The 21208-nt window shown below is 36.7% G+C and overlaps 2 protein-coding genes across 2 annotated transcripts; both read left to right on the top strand.

The window, feature by feature from the left end:
• Window positions 1-1336: 1336 nt before the first annotated feature.
• Window positions 1337-8323, top strand: LOC107724060 (inhibitor of growth protein 4-like). The gene is made up of 9 exons (XM_016532838.1): window positions 1337-1472; window positions 1587-1670; window positions 2326-2397; window positions 2537-2703; window positions 4767-4881; window positions 5000-5114; window positions 6164-6308; window positions 6560-6621; window positions 6786-8323. The coding sequence occupies exons 1-9, from the start codon at window positions 1337-1339 to the stop codon at window positions 6823-6825; spliced, it is 936 nt and encodes a 311-aa protein (XP_016388324.1). The 3' UTR covers window positions 6826-8323.
• Window positions 8324-12386: 4063 nt separating this feature from the next.
• Window positions 12387-21015, top strand: LOC107724097 (intermediate filament family orphan 1-like). The gene is made up of 9 exons (XM_016532877.1): window positions 12387-13612; window positions 16632-16692; window positions 16799-16894; window positions 17067-17207; window positions 17945-18135; window positions 18421-18538; window positions 19180-19272; window positions 19431-19561; window positions 20211-21015. The coding sequence occupies exons 1-9, from the start codon at window positions 12636-12638 to the stop codon at window positions 20365-20367; spliced, it is 1965 nt and encodes a 654-aa protein (XP_016388363.1). The 5' UTR covers window positions 12387-12635; the 3' UTR covers window positions 20368-21015.
• Window positions 21016-21208: the final 193 nt, after the last annotated feature.

Below are 21208 nucleotides of genomic sequence, written 5' to 3'. Positions count from 1 at the left end.
GGCAAGAACTCCATCCATGCAGCCTAGCATAGATAAGAGCAGGGAGAGCAGCGATAACCCCCCAGGGTAAACAGAACAGAACTAACCTAAATGTATTGCAGATATCATAAAAGTTCAATAATTTAATGTAACATTTTAGAAATTAGTCTGATTCAAAGGAGAATCAGAAGGCCGAATCCTGACTGAACAAGAGGAGGAGTTGGGGATGGAATCCCATAGAGGAGGGTAATTAGCTATTGAGCAACGCAAAAGCTGGTGATAATACTGAAGGGTCTTATATATGGGTGCTGTGATAGGATCCACGTCTATCCCTATAGGTAGACGTGGATCAGCTGAGAGTCAGCTGATGCGAGTTTGACTAACATGACCTGCCAGAACTAACGCTACGCTTGATTTAGATGATGCTGGGAAGGACCTGAACAACACTAAAACAATCAAGTGATTTTGAAAAATGTAGGGGAAAGAAGGACACATTAAGGTCCTATGTGACAAAAAAAATGGCTCATTATAAATTTTGTGACACTTTTGATGTACACTATAGTCCTAAAGGGCTGCTTAGTGTGCCGTAAACTGTATAATGCCTAATGTTTTTATTATTATTTTAAAAAGTAGTTTAGTATGTGAAACTATGCAGTTACGATATTTTGCAAGTGCTGTTCAGTCATCAACTCGAAAGAAAGAAAGAAAGAAAGAAAGAAGGAAAGAAAGAAAGAAAGAAAGAAAGAAAGAAAAAAGAATAATCGGTTGAATAATTGAATAACCAATGACAAACAAAGCAGAATCCCTGTAAAAGAGGTTAATCTGAAATGTATATTTATTCCATGACTTAGAAAGATGCATAACATTAAATTGTATTTTACTTTTAAAGATGTGTCAAAATAGCAACACTATGAATTCAAACTGAAAGATTTCACTCAGTTATAGGTTCCCCTTCAGGAACTCGAGCTGCGTCGAACGCTTTGGGAACGCCCTCGGCGAGACACCGTACTGAAGCCTGTGTGAAATCAGTCCAATAGCGAAGCGAGACGTCACGAGCGGGGTGACGTAAGCAGCCAGGAAGCATAAAGGCACATCCGGCCAGCGCACCTGTTAGCTTTTGCTCTTCAGCGAGCGCGTCTGTGGTGTGTGTGTGAATGTATGCAAGTACTCAGTCAGTAAAAAAAGTTAAGCGAGAAAAGAATGCCAAAATCAAAAAAGAATGTGGCGAGCGGACGGCGTTTCAAGTCGTGTGTTCCTCCTTGCCCACGTTATATCTCGGGTGAGGATACACACGATTTGTGCGTCATCTGTTTGGGAGCGGAGCATGCACGGGCAGCTCTCGAGGGGGCTGCCTGCCATGATTGTGAGCTTCTCCCGCTCCGTGTGCTTCGCTCCTGCCTGGCCGTCTTCGGTGAAAGCGGCCAGGCTTGCGATCCTGCTGGGTCCAGCCCCGCTGTTGCTGAGGCACAGCGGCGGCTGTTATCGTGGGGATCGCAAGTGGATTTAGCGGAGGGATCCGAGACGGGCTCGTCGGCTAAATGAGAAGGGATATGGGGCGGTGCCGGCGGTGGAACAGACTCTCGCGAGCTATCTGTCCCTGTCCTCAGCATCGTCCCTGAAGGCCGCGAAGCTTCCCGCCAGGCCAGTAAGACTAACATCCAGCCTGGTTGGGAAAGCATATACGGCGGCAGGTCAGGCTGGTGCATGTCTGCACACTATGGCGGTGTTGCAGGCGTACCAAGCCGACCTGCTAAAAGACCTGGACGCTAGGGAGGGAGAGGAATCCGACGCAGTCGCCGAACTGCGTCGGGCCACAGATCTGTCGCTTCGGGCCACCAAGGAAACGGCCAGAGCCATCGGCCGTTCCATGGCAGCTCTCGTGGCCACGGAGCGACACCTGTGGTTGAATCTGTCCGAGTTACAAGATAAGGACAGATTCTTCCTGCTGGATACCCCGCTATCGCCTTCTGGCCTCTTCGGCGGTGCTGTAGGTATGTGACTACCTTGAAACCAATAACTTTTGATAATAGCGCTCCGCTCTCGTCCAGGTTCTTCATGGCTACAGTAGCTCGCAGCTCCCTCTGCGAGTGAAAGTAATCATTGTTTTGAACGTGCTGTAAAACGGGGACATTTCCGGGGACAGGACACCAAAAACCGGGACTGTCCCTGGAAAACGGGGACGTCTGGTCACCCTAACATTAAATGCTGTTTCTCAGGACAGTCGAGCTGGCTTGCACTCATACAGAGGGAGATTGTTTACTGTAGTGCTGGTTTTCAAATGCGCACAGCCTTATGGGTCTGCTTGATGATAGTATAGATGATTTATATGTCATTCTATCTCTTTAGGCATAGAAAATCTGCCCTTTGAACTGCAGAGGAACTTCCAGCTGATGCGAGATCTGGACCAGAGGACAGAGGGTGGGTCTAAACTATAGCCCTGCCTCAATACAGTAATATATAGAATAATACTTTTAATGATATTTTCACACATTTATATTTAATGTCTGGTTGCTTAAGATAGTAAGTGATTGTTTGTTTACATTTCTTCTTTGTCTAGACCTGAAAGGGCAGATTGACTCTCTGGCTCGTGAATACACAGCCAACGCTCGGACGTTGTCCTCCGAACAGAAGCTCTCACTGTTGAGACAGATCCAGCAGTCTTATGGGAAGTGTAAAGAGTTTGGAGATGACAAGGTCCAGCTTGCGATGCAAACCTATGAGATGGTTAGTGTGAATTTGCATGTACTCCTTACAAATTACCTTTTATAACTATTGCAAATTCTGTTTATATATCAGAGGCGGACAGTAGTGAAGTATTTTTACTCTGCTTTAAAAGTACTTTTCAAAGTGAAAAGGTTCAAGTGTTTTTCTTTAGAAAACTTTACTTCACAACAGTACAAAGCATAATATTGTAATTTTTACTGCACTACGTTTCATATTAAATATAATTTAATACTTAATTACATTAGAAATCTCCGTACCCACTGTATATTACATTTTAATATAAATGTACATTACTATTTAAAAGTGTGGGGTCAGTAAGAATTTTTTTAAAGAAATTAATATTTTATTCACCAAGGATGCTGATCAAAAATGAAAGTAAAGACATTTATAATGTTACAAAACAATCTGTTTGTTTAAACAGTGTTCTTTTGAACTTTAGATTTGTCAAAGAATAAAAAAGTATTAAGCAGCACAACTGTTATGAACAATGATAATAAGAAATGTTTATTGATCACCAAATCAGCACATTAGAATGATTTCAGAAGAATCAAACCTTTGAACAGTAGTATATATTATAGATATTGTAAAATAAATCTGTAATGTACATTTTGTTGCTTTATGACTCCATACGTCATTTGTTCTATGCATTAGGTGGACAAGCATATCCGAAGGTTGGATACAGACCTGGCTCGCTTTGAGGCTGACCTCAAAGAGAATTATGAAATGTAGTGCAGTAAAAAGTATGACATTATGCTTTGGAATTTATTGAAGGAAAGTTTTCAAAAGAAAAACACTCTGATAAACTACAGATACTTTTTAAATTGACTAGAGTAAAGTAAAATTACTTCACTATACTGTCCGCCTCTGTCTAACTCATGAAATTACTGAATAATAACCCCATGAATTACAATAAAAATTTAATTAAATATTCATTTAATATTTCTGTGCCAATTCTGGGGAGCATCTGAGCCCAATGGACTAATTTTATCTTTTCACTTCAAAATAAAAACTATATTTTCCCCCTTCAACATAATATTCCAGAGATTAATCCCATCACTTAACCTCAAAACTGTTTCGTCTGACTAAATTTTACAAATGTTGAGCATAGCCATTAATCAAATGCACTAAAATTAATAATAATAATAATAAAATCCTACAATTTGTTCCCAGTTTTTTACAACTACACTCATTGTGCTATTTCCCATAGCACATATCTCTGAACATCCAAAGAGGAGCTTTATCATTCTGTTTCAACTTTCAACACACTTTCAAAGTAGATAAAGGACATGAAAGAGACCCCTCCCCCTCATAGCCCCCCAGCCCAGGACTTCCGGCGAAACCGGAAGAACCTTTGTTTGTGTTTGTCAAAATGGCGGCTGGAATGTATCTAGAGCACTATTTGGACAGTAAGGCTATTGTCTTTGCTTCGATATCCATCCGCATAAATAAATGTCTTCTGTGTTCATATTGTCCAGCATGTCTGCACGTTTCACACACACACACACACACACGATTTACAATAAAACGATCGCGTAACGACACAAAACCGCGCTAATAAAAACGTCAGTACGTCAGACCATTGGTCTCTGAAGCTAACGGGCTAACTAAATATAAACAGTGTTATGATGGTAACGATGGTTTTGTAGTTTTGCTTGGTGGGTGCGGCACTGATAAACGTGACAGAATGTAGTATTAAGTTACTGCTATTAAAATAATGAAATATTGTAAATAAAAACCTGGCAATATTAAAGCGCAATGACAAACATTAAATAAGGTGACCAGATTTCTGAAATGAAAACCGGGGACATCTCCTAGTTCAGTGGTCAAAATATCATTGAAATCTCACTTGTGATTATTTACAAATGAAAAAAACGGGGACAATATATATGTGTGTATGTTTTTATTTTATAATTGTTGTGGTTTCCATATATTAATATCATAATTAATAATTACAATGAATGAAGTTTGAGGATCAAACTTACCCTAATTTATATTGTAAAATAAATCTGTAATGTACATTTTGTTGCTTTATGACTCCATACGTCATTTGTTCTATGCATTAGGTGGACAAGCATATCCGAAGGTTGGATACAGACCTGGCTCGCTTTGAGGCTGACCTCAAAGAGAAACAGATAGAAAGCACCGATTATGACTCTACCTCCAGCAAGGGCAACAAGAGTAAGCTTCTTATGATAACTTCTTATGACTATTAGTGATGTTTTGGCACATGCACATCTCTTATGTGGATCTCTATGTCTCAACAAAGTCTCTGATGGACGTTTATTGTTGTTTAAAGGTGACCATCGAGGACCCAAAAAGAAGGAGGTGACTCGCACTAGGTCAAAGGTGAAGAACTCTGATGATGACTGCAGCTCAAAGAGTGGTCAGAAGAAGGTCAAACTCACACAAGGGTGAGAATCACACACATTTTCTATTATAATTCTTTTTTATTTGTAAAGTGTGTCATTTTTGAACCACCAGAATTGCAGTAAAATCTGCTTCATCTTTGCAATTAACATTTTCAGCTTTGTACTCTTCATACATATAAACTACTGCTCAAAAGTTTTGATTTTTAAATAAATTAATCTTTTTATTCAGCAAGAATGCATTAAGTCAATCAAAAGTGACAGCAAAGATGTTACAAAAGATTTCTGTTTCACAGAGTTTGTTCTTACGAACGTTCTGTTTATCAGAGAATCCTGCAAAAAAAAATGTAAATAAATTAAAAAAATATTAAGCAGAGTTGCTTTCAACATTGATAATAATAAGAAATGTTTCTTGAGCAGCAAATCATATTCGAGTAATGATGCTAAAAAGTCACAGGAATAAATGACTTATAAAATATGTTAAAATTACGGAGCCCCGCATCCCTCGATGTACTAAAACGTGCACACGATTACTATTTAGTTTCCTCAAGTTGCTAATTCATTCCCTCGATTTGCTAAATCGTGCGCACAATTTACTAATTGGTTCTCTCGATTTATAAATCGTGTGCACGATTTATCAAATCGAGGGAACGAATTAGTAAATCGTGTGCACAATTTATAAATCGAGGGAATGAAATAGTAAATCGTGCACACGATTTAGCCTACTATTTTTTTTCCTGCATGCCATGTGCCAGGCTCCGTATAAAATAGAAAATAGTTGTTTTAAATTGTAATAATATTTCACAATATTACTGTTTTTGTTGTGTCTTTGATCAAATAAATGCAGCCTTGGTAAGCATAAAAGATTTATTTCAAAAAGATTAAAAAAAAATCTTACTGGAGCCTCCCACCATGTACATAAATATTTATGAAGTTGTTTTCAAATACATTTTTAATGTTTAGAAAAACCAGGCTACATCGTTTTTTTATTTTCACCTTTCTAACCGCTTCTGTCAACAAAAGAGGCAAAATGCACCAATATAAAATAAATACATTCCAAAATCTAATACAGTTTTAATCAAACTGTCTTCCAGCCCTGAGTTTTCAACCCCGGCTGTGAACTTTGGGAACGTGCACCCCTCGGATGTGCTGGACATGCCAGTGGACCCCAACGAGCCCACCTATTGTCTCTGCCACCAGGTTTCATACGGGGAGATGATTGGCTGTGACAATACAGACGTGAGTTTCCTTTCTCATCCAAAGTCGACAAGCTCACAGCCTCTCATACATTATTGCTGACATAGATATTTATTTTATTATTTCATTAAATTTATTTCCCCTTTACAAGTTAAAATGGAGATTAAATAAATGTCTAGTCATAGGCTGTAAACTCCATTCCCAGACTGCAGCATTATATTACAGAAGATTCCTGTACATTTATCTTCAGAGCTGTGCTTGTGGTAAACGTGTGTGTGTTTCTCTTTCTTTAGTGTTCTATCGAGTGGTTCCACTTTGCCTGTGTGGGTCTGACCACCAAACCCAGAGGGAAATGGTTAGTAGTCATGTGATTTTTGCCCTTGAAACTGATGCAAGTCAATGCTGTCGGGCAGCAGTGTTGAAACAGAAATTTTAGTCTGAAGTAACTCACTAATTATAGCATCAGTGAATATACATGTATATTTCAACATTGGCTTTGTTGTTTTCCTTCTACATCAGGTACTGCCCAAGATGTTCACAGGAGCGGAAGAAAAAATGAACATGCAAAACAAGAGAATTCACAGAGAGGGAGGTAGAGGCAGATACAAGGGTTGAAAGTGTTTTTAAGGCCCTCCATAGACACTAATATAGATCCACTCTCTGCTTAATCTGGTGCTTGTCGTCCTCTTTTGCATCTTCACATCCCTCTCTTAGCCAGACAGTAAGAAGGGATGACGAGTGAAGATGAAGGAGGTGTAGTTCTTAATTTATGTGCTCAGTAATGAAGATGACTTTTGTTATGGAGTGTTTTTGATTTGTTTTGGTTCTGAATTTTTTATATTCTTATATTTTCGGTTTGTTTGTTTAGATTGTCTTTTTTACAACTTGTTTTAAACACATGAACTCCGCAGTCAAGGGGCATATCAGGAGATCTCGCAGTTCTTTGTCGCGCTTGTGATTCCAGGTGGTCTCAAACTGGATCATTTCTGTCAGTATATCCTTCTCAGATGGGATAATTTCCTACTAGTCTTCAGTTTTTGCCTTTTAACAGACAAAAAGGGGAACAGGTCCCAGATTAGACTGAAACTGATCCCTTATCTAACTTATTTTCTCATTGCAATTTTCATAAAAGGGCAACAGTTATCAACTTACCTCGCCAAATCTGAGATGTTTATTTGACAAACCAGCAATTACAAGAAAATAGCTGCTCAATGGGATTATTTAACTTGATTTTTACACCTACTCAGCCTTTTCCGCTCTCTCTCTCTTTGTCTTGCATTCACAAATCCTGCACTTGAAGACCACCTCTTCACTTCAGGTCCATTCCACAACTGTAGAATTCAATGCAGACATCATTTTGGTGCTTATGGTCACACACTAGTTGGATCGTATTAAATCGGTCATATTCCAGGCTGTTGAAAAGCATTAACTCAGCATGTAACATTATTCAGTTGACACCCTGGTCATTAAATGCATTTGGTGTTTTCTTTTGTAACCTATGAATTAACTCTAGGATTGCTGTGCGTTCAGCAACAGGGTTCTTTGCGACTGGATTTCGGTGCTTATGAATATATTAAAGGTAATGATGTGTATGGTTTGGCTAAATGCGTGAATTACACAGCATCGCTTACAATGGTTCTCAGTCATTGTGTTGACGTCGTTAAAGCAGTATGATACTTTTTGCGAGATGTCGGAAATCAAATGTGTTGATATCAGCTTGTATTTAAGGTTCGGTTGTTTTAATGAAAGAATTACAGGTATGTCAGACAATGCAAAACCTGGTGCTACACAGTGCTTGTTGCCGGTTCTGAATGATTCTATTGTCTGGTGTACGATGAAGGGTTTGTGTCACGTGTTTTATTTTTGCCTTTGTCATGTTGCTTTGTGATTTGGCTGTTCCAGATATTGTAGAGTACTGTACTAATGTCAGATATTGGGTCTGGTGTCTTCCACGCTGAACAAACAATGCCTGATTCTGAAAGCGTCCTTTTGTCTGTTGGTCATTATTTCATTCATTCTGGCATTTTTGAATGCTGTTGTCTGAAAAGTGTCATGAACATAAAGTATTTCAAGTCATCTGAGAATTAAAAATAATAATACTGAAGTGTTCATAAATAATATAGTAAATGGAAGTCATTTGATAAGCTGAAAAAGTGGGGAGAAAAACGTTATAATTAACTATTTATATATTTGTATGTAATATATTAGTATATAATATATAAAATATATATACTTTTTTTTTTTCATTTTACACTATCGTTCAAAAGTTTGGGGTCATTATGATTTATTTGTATCTCTTTGAAGTTTCTTCTGCTTACCAAGTCTGCATGTTTGATCAAAAATACATTAAAATCATTATGTGAAATGTTATGATTTAAAATAACTGTTTTCTATTTTAAAATGACATTCCTGTGGACTTTTTGTGGAAAACTTTTTCTTTAAGTTCTTAAAGAATGATTCATTAGTCAAAAAACTATTTCAAATAGAAATCTTTTGCAACATTATAAATATTTTTGATCAATTTAATACACCCTTGTGGAATAAAAGTAGCACTTTCTTTGCCAAAAAAAAAAAATCATTTAAACTGTAGTGTATAAAATGGCATAGGCTCTGAAATATCTATAAAGGCATTGCACAGTAATGTTAAGTCCGCTACAGTGTGATACTGCATTGCAGTTCTCATACAAACCGCTGGAAGCACTCTATCACTTATAAGAGATCCACTTTGTGCAGTGCTGCAGCGATGCTGCCCTACGCTCTTTATGGTCCTGATGCTGCTAAAGTGCCTCCATGGACTTTATTGTAAATCTTTTCAATAGCACATACTGTTGGAAATTATATATTATATATAAATATATTCCTACATTTGGAAAAAAAAAGGCAACATGAACAGCTAGAATGCACCTTCACTAACATACTGTACACATAGGGGGTGTGGCTGCCTAACAGCATCATTAGTTCTTACTGCCGTCTAGTGACACTCAAGGGAATTGCGTTATTATTAACTGCAAACTTTGAAGTTTGGGTGTACTGACAACCGCATCTCTTAAATTAGAATTAAATTATTTCTATCTGTACACAGTTAGTTATGCACTTATATAGTCTTTAAAAACGTTTGCTTGCTGCATGGATTAGACACATTGATCTAGGTGTGCTGGACTGTGCATTTCTCATTTATTGAGCTGTGCAGATGAGCAAGATGCCAAGCAGAACATCATTCTAGCCTCCATGGGGACTGCCAAGGCTTTGGGCAAAGTCATCTCAGACCTCAGTGAGTGTATGGGCACTTATAACAAATACTGTGTAAATGGAAGCAGTACAATTTAATGGAAGAATGTTTATGACTGTGCACTTCACTCATTTATATAGGCAGACAGACTACTGGTCAAAATGAATAATTTGGAATATTTCAGACTTTTTAATGTTTTGATAGAAATCTCAATTGCTCACCAAGGCTGCATTTATTTGATCAAGAATACCGTAAAACTGTAAAATTGTGACATATTATTACAAATAAAAATTTATGTTTTCTGTTTTAATAAATTATACAGCGTAATTGATTCCCTGTGATGGCGAAGCTGAATCTAATATGCTGATTTGGTGCTCAAGAAACATTTATTATTTTCAATGATAAAAACAGTTGTGCTGCTTAGTATTTTTTGCCATTCATATGTGTGATGTATGAGTTTTATTCAGCAAGGATGCATTAAATTGATCAAAAGTAGCATTAAAGGCATTTAGACATAAGATTTCTGTTTCAAATAAATGCTGTTCATTAAAATTCTGTTAATCAAAGAATCATGAAAATATATATATCATGGTTTGCACAAAATATTAAGCAGCAAAATTTGTTTTCAGCACTGATAATAATAAGAACCATTATTAATAATTGAACACTAATTATAATCATTAATAATAATAATTGAGCAGCAAATCAGAATGATTTCTGGATCATGTGACATGGGGTAATGACTGAAATTCAGCTTTGTCATCACAGGAATAAATTACATTTTAAATATCTTAAAATAGAAAACATATTTTAAATTGTAATAATATTTCACAATATTGTCATATACTCTATATTGCCGGTAGTGTAAATAGATATATCACATGCAGTGAATCATGTTGAAGTGACTGAAATTCATTTATGTTTCACGTATATGGCTATATTTCAAAACTTAGTCAAGCAACAGACATTACTGTCTTGTGATCACATTCAGCAAGTGCTGTTCACTTTCCATTATAGTGATTATACATGTTCAACTTCTGGTTGTTTGCTTAAATATAATCTGACACTTGGTTTTCTTGGCATTTCACATCTCAGTGCCTGATGTGTCTGTCATGGAGCTGCCAGTGGACCTGCAAAAGCCTGTAATCATCCCTTCATCTCCCCTCTTACAATCTCAGCTCACTTTCCACAGCATCTCATTATGTGTAGAACTAGCTGTGATGAGTCACTGTGGACAGTCTCTCTATCTACTTTTCTTCTATCATAGAGCACACAGAAGACAATAACTTCATTCTTTTGTTTTGTCCTAACAGCAAAAATATGGCTTTTGGCAACTTGTTTGTCGTAATGCTCTTTTATTTACCGACTGACCCCTTTCTACACTAATTAGATGAGTGTGAGGAGGTTAAGATGGTAAGGAAAGCATGTGCTTTCATATTTAAAGGCCCTTTGACTTAGTTGGACAAATTATTAATGTGATTTCTTTTTTGTGAATAATAGTTTTTCAATGGTAAAAAAGCACTGTGATGTCATGTTAAAGATGCATATGATAATGAAGGGGAGCTTGCAGTGTCACACAATGAAGTCCTCTGTTTGCTTTTGTCTGAGTCCTGCTTGTTCTACCATTCAGCTGTAAAGCACTTTGTAAACAGTGTTTACTGTGCTCTATGGATAAAGCTTTACTTTATAGATACTAATAATTGGGCTTTGGATATATTCTGTTGTAAAATTATAACTTTTTTAAACATTGATTAAAATTAGATTTCATAGCTTGACCTTTGTCACAAACCCAGAGTTTCAGTTTTAAACTATGAAAATCCATTATAAAAGTACTTTTCCTCTCATACATTAGTGTACTTTGTTACTAAGAAGACAAAAGTGTCAAGAAAGCACAATTAAGATAAAATATGAGACATATGACCTTGAAAAATCAAGGTAATGGAATTTGTGAGCAGAGTATTTTTATTGTGTGTCATTTCAAATCACAAATTGTAAAAAAAAATTGTGAATATTATGCAAATAGAAAAATATGTGAAATATTATGTAATTGTGTCCGTTTTTTGTGGTACATAAAATAACTGACAAAATCTTATTCCAATCCATACACCTTTAATCTGACCAACAGAATACTGCCAGATGCAAATAGCATTTTGGTGAAACTATTTTTTTTTAATAGTTTTAAAATAGTTACTAAATGTATTAATCTTTTCTACAGGTCCACAGGGCCAAAGGTGTCTGCAGATGAAAAAACCTGTATGCATGAAAAAATAAAATTATATATATATATATATATAAAATTTTAGGCTGTTTAAATCGTACTATATATATATGTGTGTGTGTGTGTAAATGTTTTGCTATTTTATCTAAATGTTATTCTCATACATGGAAATTTTCCGCCAAAAAAAAGATTTTTAAAAAGGAAATTGAACACTGCTCTGTCTAGCTGTAAAAACCTGCAACTCCTTTAATATTCTTATTTAGATCATGGTATCTGATCTTGATGATGTACAACACCAATAAAACGTCGAAAAAATAATATTGTTACAGTTCAGATTGTTCACGCTCAGTCGCGATTTGTATCACGGTGCTGTCGCCAAATTACATCCAGTGACGTAAAGGTACACCTTGACTACCGTAAATCCCAGAAACACAAACGCACATTCAAAATGCTGAACTTAAATATTGCACAATAAAATATAATCTAACACAATCCCTGGCGTTAAATGTGTTATTTCGTAGCATCGATTAAACTAAACACGTTGAATTGTGCTAAAATAAACAAAGTGTCGCGCTGCGCAAGAGTGAGGCGCTTCTACTAACCGATCACGGTATGAAGGAGCCGCAGTTCTCATTTCATGTTTATTTCTGCTCTGGAGCTGGAGCTTGGCCGTTCCGCTACGAAGACGCGTTTAATCTCCTCTAAGATAATAAACAACGTCTGGTAAGGTACTGTTATAACAAATGGCATGCAAATACGCGTAACGCGTCCTTGTGTAACATTATAGACTGTCATAGTCATAATCAAAGGCTTGAGTTCTGATCGGATTCATTCATTTTGTCCCACTTAATCGGACAAGTGTTCCTTCAGTTTATTAACTTCAGAGGATCGGCTTCGAAAGCACACGGTTAAATCAGTGTTCATGCCGGATTTTGAGCATTTCAGATTTTCCTACTCCAGAATGAATCCTGTATTGGGGGAGAACGTGTATCCGTTCCAGCAGAACCAGGTGACGGGCTTCGCGGACTCCGCGTCTTCGGGCCACTGGACCGATCCAGCGGGCCTTTTCTTAAGCGAACACACGAGTGGCATCGGGCAAGATGGGTTGGACCTAGGAGCTTTACCCCCTCCGGGAACACCATATCTGCACCTGGGTAACTATCTCCACCGGGTGTCTCCACCTCCTCCTGCCGCCGCGGCCCTGCGAAACGACCTGGGGTCCAACATCAGCGTCCTCAAAACTCTGAATTTGCGCTTCCGCTGCTTTTTAGCCAAAGTACACGAGCTGGAGCGCAGGAATAAAGTATTGGAAAAGCAGCTGCAACAGGCTTTGGATGAGAGCGCGGAGTGTGTAGAAAATAAAAGGCCTTTAACGCGAGATGTTGGAGTTCAAACAGGCTTCGTTGGATTGATTCCTGTCGGGCCCGACTTGATACCCCTTCAGAACGCGAACGACACCGCATATCTGTCCGGAGCCTTGCTTTCACCGACTCTCAATAACACCACCCTCCCTCTCGAGTCCAATAACAGTACAACAATAGAAAACCTGAACCCATCCAATCTGAAGGACTCTAATTCCAATCTCACCCCAAATTTCCCCATCAGCCCGATTGATCCTGCTCCAAAAACATTCAGCAATATTAACGCGAAGTATGTCAATACTGGTATCGGCTGTAGCAGCAACCCTCCACCCAGATTTCACCCTGGCACTGTGTGGTCGTATAATCAGAGGTTCAGCACCGGGCGTGAGTTGCGGGTCTCGGGTCCGGGTCCGGGTGTGTCGTCGAGGGTGCCTCCAGTCGGAGTGGGTGTCCAGATCGACACCATCACCCCAGAGATTCGGGCCCTGTACAATGTGCTCGCCAAGGTAAAGAGGGAGAGAGACGAATACAAACGGAGGTTAGTATGAGTGCAATGTGAAAGTCTTGTAAATGGAGAGCTTCAAAGTGCAACTTTTACGCACACCTTAACGCAGCACTTTGCGGGCTTCGCAACTTCCGTAGTAGCTGTTTCTTGTCAGTATATTATCTATCTATCTATCTATCTATCTATCTATTCATCCAGGCTATCTATCTATCTATCTATCTATCTATCTATCTATTCATCCAGGCTATCTATCTTCTATCTATCTATCTCTCTATCTATCGTCTGTCTATCTATCTATCTATCTATCGTCTGTCTGTCTGTCTGTCTATCTATCTATCTATCTATCGTCTGTCTGTCTGTCTGTCTATCTATCTATCTATCGTGTCAGTGCCAGTGTCCTGCGGGTTTCCAGCAGCACAGGAGTTCGCTGATGTCTGAGGGTAAGTAACATACATGTTATTCTACATCAGTAAGCATGCCAGTAAACAAATAATAGCATGCTTAACGAAATCAGAGAGAGCATACAATCTCATCAATATAGAATTTATAAAGCCTCACTGTAATTGTCTGATCATGACCCAAAGATAATAACACAGAAAATGACAGGTGTTTTGTGTGCAGGAGGTTATATCTGAGCTCAAGAGAAATGGAACATACAGAACATACACATTCTAGCGGATCTGTCTATCTATCTATCTATCTATCTATCTATCTATCGTTGTCTGTCTGTCTCTCCACCTATCTATACATGGATGATTGATGATTCTTTAATTACGAGAACACAGCATATTTATGTATTTATTTATTTATGGCTTGTTAACATTTTCAAAACAATTTAAAATTATTTTATAGTACCTTCGTTAGGTGTCATTAAAACACATGTTTAGAGAAACTGAATTCACAATCAATCCATTTAACTGACTATTAGCTAACATATTGTATAAGTTCAGGGTTTATCCAGTTTTCTTTTTTCTTTCTAAAAACTGAAAAACCTCATTACCATCATGTCATTACCATAACAAAATAGTATCAACCAAACATTATATTAAAGTCTGTTAATAAAGACCAGTGAATCCTGACATTAACACTTTTGTTTTAGCAGTTTAGTTTTAGCTTTAACAAAAATCTCAGGTTTTCCTTCTGTGAGGTGAGATTACAGGTTAATAATAGTGTATCACTGAATATTCTTGCGATTGCTCTAACAGGGCCTTGCTTATTCAAGCCTGTGGCCCTCATAAAAATCTGATACAGTAGATGCACTTAATGCAAATACATGAAAAGTGTTATAATACATAATTTTGTTATTTTCAGTGGCATTTTTGCCCTAGGCCCCTATTACTTAATTGACAAACATTTTTAATATAGTAAAATGCTGAATATAGTAGTGGTTTTCATTGCATTCAGCAGTTAAAGCTAGACAGTTGTTTCATTTTTGAGGCTGTAAGCTTGTAAGCTTGTATTGGAATACTACCTAATTCTCTTTTTTTACGTAGAAGTTTTTTTAAATGATTCTTTATGCTAAATATATCATGTTATTTAATAGGTATTCATTTAATGCATTGATATGATCACATATGAATAAGTATTATTAGCATTAAATTATACTTTTCTGCATGGTTTTAGAAGAATACATGACTAATGAGTAAAATAACACAAAGTTATGTTAATACCCTGTATAACCCCTCCTCCCAATGAATTTCTCTCTTCATCTCTCCATCTATTTCATTCCAACTTCAGCCGCCTCCCCTCTGCACCTCAGCATCTGCAATGCAGTACTGAACTGAGTGCTGCTACTGCCAGGATGCCAATAGAGAATAATTCCACAATCTCTCTCTTACCTTCCCGTTCAGACTCCCCAGACTACTACCAGCTGCCAAAGCCACTGAATCCCAGCCAAAATAGCACTTTTTATGTCAACAGTCAGGTTTATTTCTGAAAAAAAGCCCTTGGTTGTATGTTTTCTCTGTTATATTTTGTCTTTGTTTTAGTTGTATATGTGATGTAATGGCACCTGGTCTGTGGAATCGCTGATCCAGCTGTCTGTATATTCACTGGTGTGTTAAGAAGAAGGTTATGTGGATGTTATCTGAGTGTTACACTAACATAAATCACCCGCTCTAACACCTGCAGTGATACTGCAGTAATGGCCTAAAATGGAAGGAGCGTGAATGTGAACAGTCCTGCACTTCCTGTCTCAGGCTGTAGTGTGCGTCCCCTATGCGTACAGTCTAGTGACACATTACATAATGCTTTCAGCACAAAAAAAAAAAGATGATTTACTACATGAGTAGAGTACTAGCAGCCCAAAGTGTTAGATCATGTTACATGACAGACTCTATTTTTAACTGAGATTCACTCACTCTTAGCTGGTGGTTGCTTTTTTATGACGTGTGGAAGTGTCGAGTTTCATCAAGCTGTACAGACTCAGTTATGAGTGAATATTTTGCTACTTTTTTTTTTTTTTTTTACAAAATACATATTTTATTCCTAAAATGATATATTTACAGGTTTTTATGCAAAGTATATCCAACTATTGTAGGACTGTGTACAAGAGTACAGTATATATATATATATATATATTTATTAGTATATAAATTAATAAAATTACATTTATTTGTAAAGTACATGTAGTACATTTAATTTTATAAAATATAAAAGTGTATGTAAGCCATTGTAGGAAGCATTACAATCAGTTTTTTTAATATTTCTTGAATGATCAAAGGCAAAGTTTTCAACAGTACAGCCCATTGAATGGACATTAAAATAAATATGGCATTTACCCTCATTAAGGTCAATTCTGTTTGTTATGCCAGTGGCACAGAAATTACTCATTTCCCCTTTAAAATATTTTTTTTATAAAAATAAATAAATAAACAACGTATTATATATTTTTTGATGATTTTATTTGATGATATTATAATAATAAGTCATAGTACAATTCATTACAGTCTGTGTTTTTAATAGTCTCGTGAATGATCAACGCCAAGGAATACAATAGAGAAACACTGAAATGGTGAACAAATTGAAATTCTGGTTTTATTATTTATTCTAGATGGGAAGAGGAATACACAATGCGGGTGGATCTACAGGAAAACGTTGCAGAGCTTGAAGAGGTATTTAAATTAATTAAAATAAGACTCAAATTAATTTAAGACCTTTTCCACTGTCTACACTGCATCTGATGACGTGTGTGTGTGTGTGTGTGTGTGTGTGTTTCAGGACCTGCAGGAGAGCGAGGTGTGTCAGGATGAACTTGCTCTGAGAGTTAAGCAGCTTAAAGCAGAGCTGGTTCTGTTTAAAGGCCTCATGAGCAATGTGAGTTAATGACAACATTCATGTGACCTGACCTGAAAAATACCTCATTTAGCCAATATTTTTTATTCCAGTCAAATGATGTCCCACAAATGACTTAGCAGAGTAATCGATCCTCTGTTTCAGTTTTTCTCGTTCTTTCTTTCCACTCTCTTTCACATCCTCTCTCCTGTAGAATCACTCTGATTTGGACAGTAAGATTCAGGAGAAGGCCATGAAAGTGGACATGGACATCTGTCGCAGGATTGACATCACGGCTCGTCTGTGTGATGTAGCCCAGCAGAGAAACTGCGAAGACATGATTCAGATCTTCCAGGTTTGTCTTTCATCATCAGTGTTTGCATTTGCAGTTACATGAAATATATTAGGAGATTAGTTATGCCTTAGTTTCTGTATGTTTGTTTACAATTCATAACTTCCTGCCTTTCTCAAAGACTTTTAAGGTAAAAATTTTTTTTCATATTTTATAAAATTTTTATATGTGACCCTGGACCACAAAACCAGTCATAAGGGTCCGATTTTTGAAAATGAGATTTATACAGTAATAAATAAGCTTTACATTGATGTATGGTTTGTTAGGATAGGACAATATTTGGCTGAGTTATAACTGGAATCTGACAGTGCAAAAAAATCAAAATATTGATTTTGAAATTGAAATTACGTTTTGATATATTTACGGTAGAAAATTTACAAAATATCTTCATGGAACATGTTCTTTACTTAATATCCCAATGATGTTTGGCATAATGAACATACAATTTATTGTTGGCTATTGCTACAAGTATACATGTGCTACTTATGACTGGTTTTGTGGTCCAGGGTCACATATGTAATTTATTTCATATTCAATACTTACCGTTTGGATCAAAAGGTTTGCATCAATAAGAGTATTATTTTTAATTAATCAATCAGTATAATCAGTGACAGTAAAGACATTCATAGCGTTACAAAAGAGCTTGACTTCAAATAAATCAGCATATCAGAATGATCATGTGACGCTGAAGACCATATATTGTGTTTTTAATTTTTATTCATATTATTACCGTTTTCTAGCAAGTAGCCACACCTCCGTCAACCTTGACCCACCGTCCTCGAAAACCAGCAGCACAGACAGTCAGGGGGAACGAGAGCGATGAACCAGCAAGCATCTCTGAAAGTGAGGAGAGTGGGAATAAGGAGGTGGAGCTTTGTTGCTCATCAACCAATCAGATCAATGAGGAGATGCAGAGAATGCTCAACCAATTGTAAGTAGCGCCATTGAACGTCTGAAATGTCAGAGAATGCTGTGGAATAATGAGCGCTGATAAACAGTTTTACTCAAGCATAATAAATTACTTCTCAATTAGCAAGATGATATGCGCAGCGACTAAATGAATAGTACTTCTAATGAAAAGAAATGGTCTATTTAAATGATAGTGTTGATGCATTCTGGTTTGTGTTGTTATTTTGAAGGTCACACACTTAATTGGATTTTAATACAGACTGTTTCTAATCATTTACGATAATGACTGTTTGTTCTTATGCCACAGGCGCGAGTGTGAGTTTGAGGATGACTGTGACAGTCTTGCGTGGGAAGAGACTGAGGAAACTCTGTTACTCTGGGAAGATTTTCCAGGATACACCTTCAGTGTTGAGAACCAAGGAGAAGTACGTTTGTCTTTTATTGATTTCAGCTGCAGTGATGGACTTTGGAAATTAAATTGGCATGATGAATTTATGTATAAAATGGATCCAGTTAAACCTGAAAAAAACAAACATGCATTTATATCGCTAAACATACAGTCATTTAAACATCCGATATCAAATTGAAGTTTACATTCACATTGCATTTATTTATTAAACCAAGTCATCAAATCTCATCAGGTTGCTTTAAGAAAAATAACTACAGTATTGTAGTAAAAAGCCGACTTTATCTTCTGGTGTCGCTGCTACTTTTAAAAAAAAGGTTGTGATTTATACATTATTCCATCTCATTTTTTTTATTATTTGATTTGCTTTATTTTTATACTATTATTTGTTTTCTTATCCAAATTTTTTGAGCCGACACAGAAAAAAAATGCCCGTCACACAAGCATAATATGAAAGCGCTCATGCTACACCTATTACAGTTAGGTGTTTTTTGTTGTCTCATCAGTTTTGCTATAAAAGGCAAATGAAGGAGAAAAAAATTGAACTGAATTGATATATTTCATCTGAATGTCTCTCACTCTCTGCACAATATTTCCATTATGTAGAGAAAGAGCTACAAGACATCTCAAACTTAACAGTTTTTCTGTTGTCTCACACAGCAGGAGGAGTCCATAGAGAAAGTGATAAATGACACGGAGTCCCTTTTCAAGTCCCGTGAAAAGGAATATCAAGACACCATTGACCAAATTGAGGTAAAGAGTTTTTGCTTGTGCCAAAACACCTACATGATGTTTTTTTTACTCTACCAAACACATAATAGTTTTTTTTTATCAAGCAAGACCAACAACATTGAGAGATGTTTTGGCAATATTGCGTGATCTTTTAAAGTTTGTGTTGTGTTTGTATGTAGTTGGAGTTGACAACTGCTAAGTCGGATATGAACAGGCATTTGCATGAGTATATGGAGATGTGCAGCATGAAAAGAGGCCTGGATGTTCAGATGGAGACCTGCAGACGATTAATCACTCAGAGTGGAGACAGGTACACACACACACACACACACTCAAGGACTTCGAAGAGAGACTAATCATGATAGTCATGTAGTCGGGTCAGAAGTGATCATAAATAACTACTTTAAAAGGCAGTTTTGACTTTGTAGTGCTCAATTAATGGACTGTTTTCTCCCAGAAATTGTTGCTTTTCATCAGAATCTCTCATTCCCGACCAATCATAAATTTCACCAAATGTAATGTGAATTAAACATAATAAAAATAAATAAATAAAAATTATTTACAAGAAATAAATAAATAAAACCCGATGCTTATTCCATTGCGCTTTCCTAGTAAGAGTGATGTCATTAAGGAATTGACTTTTTTTTCAGATAAACGAATTAATTCTATATATATATGTGTGTGTGTGTGTTTTGTTTGTTTTGCACTCTAAAAGTGATTATTAGAGATGCAATAATGATGTGTAAAGATTTTAAATTCGCTGCAACTGAAGGTGTGATTGTATCAGTGGCAGGCTTGGATAACAAAAGTGAAAAATGAAATAAAAGTACATTCTTAATGTTGTTTTTGACCCATTCACCCTTTTGTCTCTTTCTGTGGAGAGTGAAGCCATATACACGTTTATTTCTGAATGGAACACACCCTCTGTCGTCACTCATTACATCTCCCTTCTTTCACAGAAAATCCCCTCTTCTTGTTTCGGTTGCTGTGGAGGAAGGAGAGAATGCGGAGAAGGAGAGGAAAAAAGCAACTGTGGCAAATTCTGACAGCACTGAACCGTATTATGACTTGCAGTCGAACTCTGCTGTCCCGGACCACACATGGAAAAAGGCTTAGGAGCATTTATATCCCTCCAGCACCACAGAAATAGCTGCAATTATAAACGTATGGTGGTTATCATTTCATAACAGAGACTGTGATGCTGCAGCAAGAATCCACAGTGAATGGGTTATAGTTACCTTTTGAAAGGCAAGTAACCATGTGTGGTTTCACTAGTGCCCTCTATTGGAATACACCGTTAATAGTCAAAAAGATCCATTATTTGCACTTCCAGCATGTCACATTATATTAATTCTGGCCAAAAATGTGAGGCTGGATGTGATATCACTCTTTCTAGATTACATCATTTTATTTATTTTATGCAGATAAACACCAGGGTCATTCCTGTTATGTAGTACCTTTTGAACGCTGTAATTTGTCATTTAAGGAAGATATTTAAATGAGGACTTAAAAGAATATGTTCTAGTTAAGAAGGCACCTCATTATAATATGATGTAATTTCCTGGAAAATGATGTCAAAAAGAAACTGGCATTTGTTAGATGATTGGAAGAAAAAAAACGTTTTGTTTGCAACATTTTGAATGGAGAAGGAAAACAATTAAGGAAACACCTGAAAGGTTTCTGAATTACCATATTGTATCATCAAGTTTTGCTTAAAATTACATAGGAAACTATATGAATTTTACTAAATTAACTAAAAAGAATTTAACATTAGAATTGCTAGTTTATATATATAGTATTGCAAACACAAGGCACTTTTTACAAGTTGTTTCTTTCCCCTACATTTTTTTTTTCCAATTAACCACAACAATAGGTTTTTTTTTAACCTTGTATACTCAAATAATAAGTGCAAGTTATTAATTTTTGAACAAGCACTTAGCGGTTTATGCATCAGCTC

This window comes from Sinocyclocheilus rhinocerous, unplaced genomic scaffold, assembly GCF_001515625.1.
Source record: "Sinocyclocheilus rhinocerous isolate Xijiao unplaced genomic scaffold, SAMN03320098_v1.1 scaffold335, whole genome shotgun sequence".
Taxonomy (NCBI): Eukaryota; Metazoa; Chordata; class Actinopteri; order Cypriniformes; family Cyprinidae; genus Sinocyclocheilus; species Sinocyclocheilus rhinocerous.
This window is presented reverse-complemented; position numbering and strand designations above follow the sequence as displayed.

Excerpts from the sequence above, each read along its gene's own strand:
- LOC107724060 (XM_016532838.1), top strand. The coding sequence starts at position 1,337 with ATGATTGTGAGCTTCTCCCGCTCCGTGTGCTTCGCTCCTGCCTGGCCG. Across the intron at positions 1,473-1,586 it reads CGGCTGTTATCGTGGGGATC|CATCGTCCCTGAAGGCCGCG; the intron begins GCAAGTGGATTT and ends CCCTGTCCTCAG. Across the intron at positions 4,882-4,999 it reads CTCCAGCAAGGGCAACAAGA|GTGACCATCGAGGACCCAAA; the intron begins GTAAGCTTCTTA and ends TGTTGTTTAAAG.
- LOC107724097 (XM_016532877.1), top strand. The coding sequence starts at position 12,636 with ATGCCGGATTTTGAGCATTTCAGATTTTCCTACTCCAGAATGAATCCT. Across the intron at positions 18,539-19,179 it reads GTGTTGAGAACCAAGGAGAA|CAGGAGGAGTCCATAGAGAA; the intron begins GTACGTTTGTCT and ends TGTCTCACACAG. Across the intron at positions 19,562-20,210 it reads ATCACTCAGAGTGGAGACAG|AAAATCCCCTCTTCTTGTTT; the intron begins GTACACACACAC and ends CTTCTTTCACAG.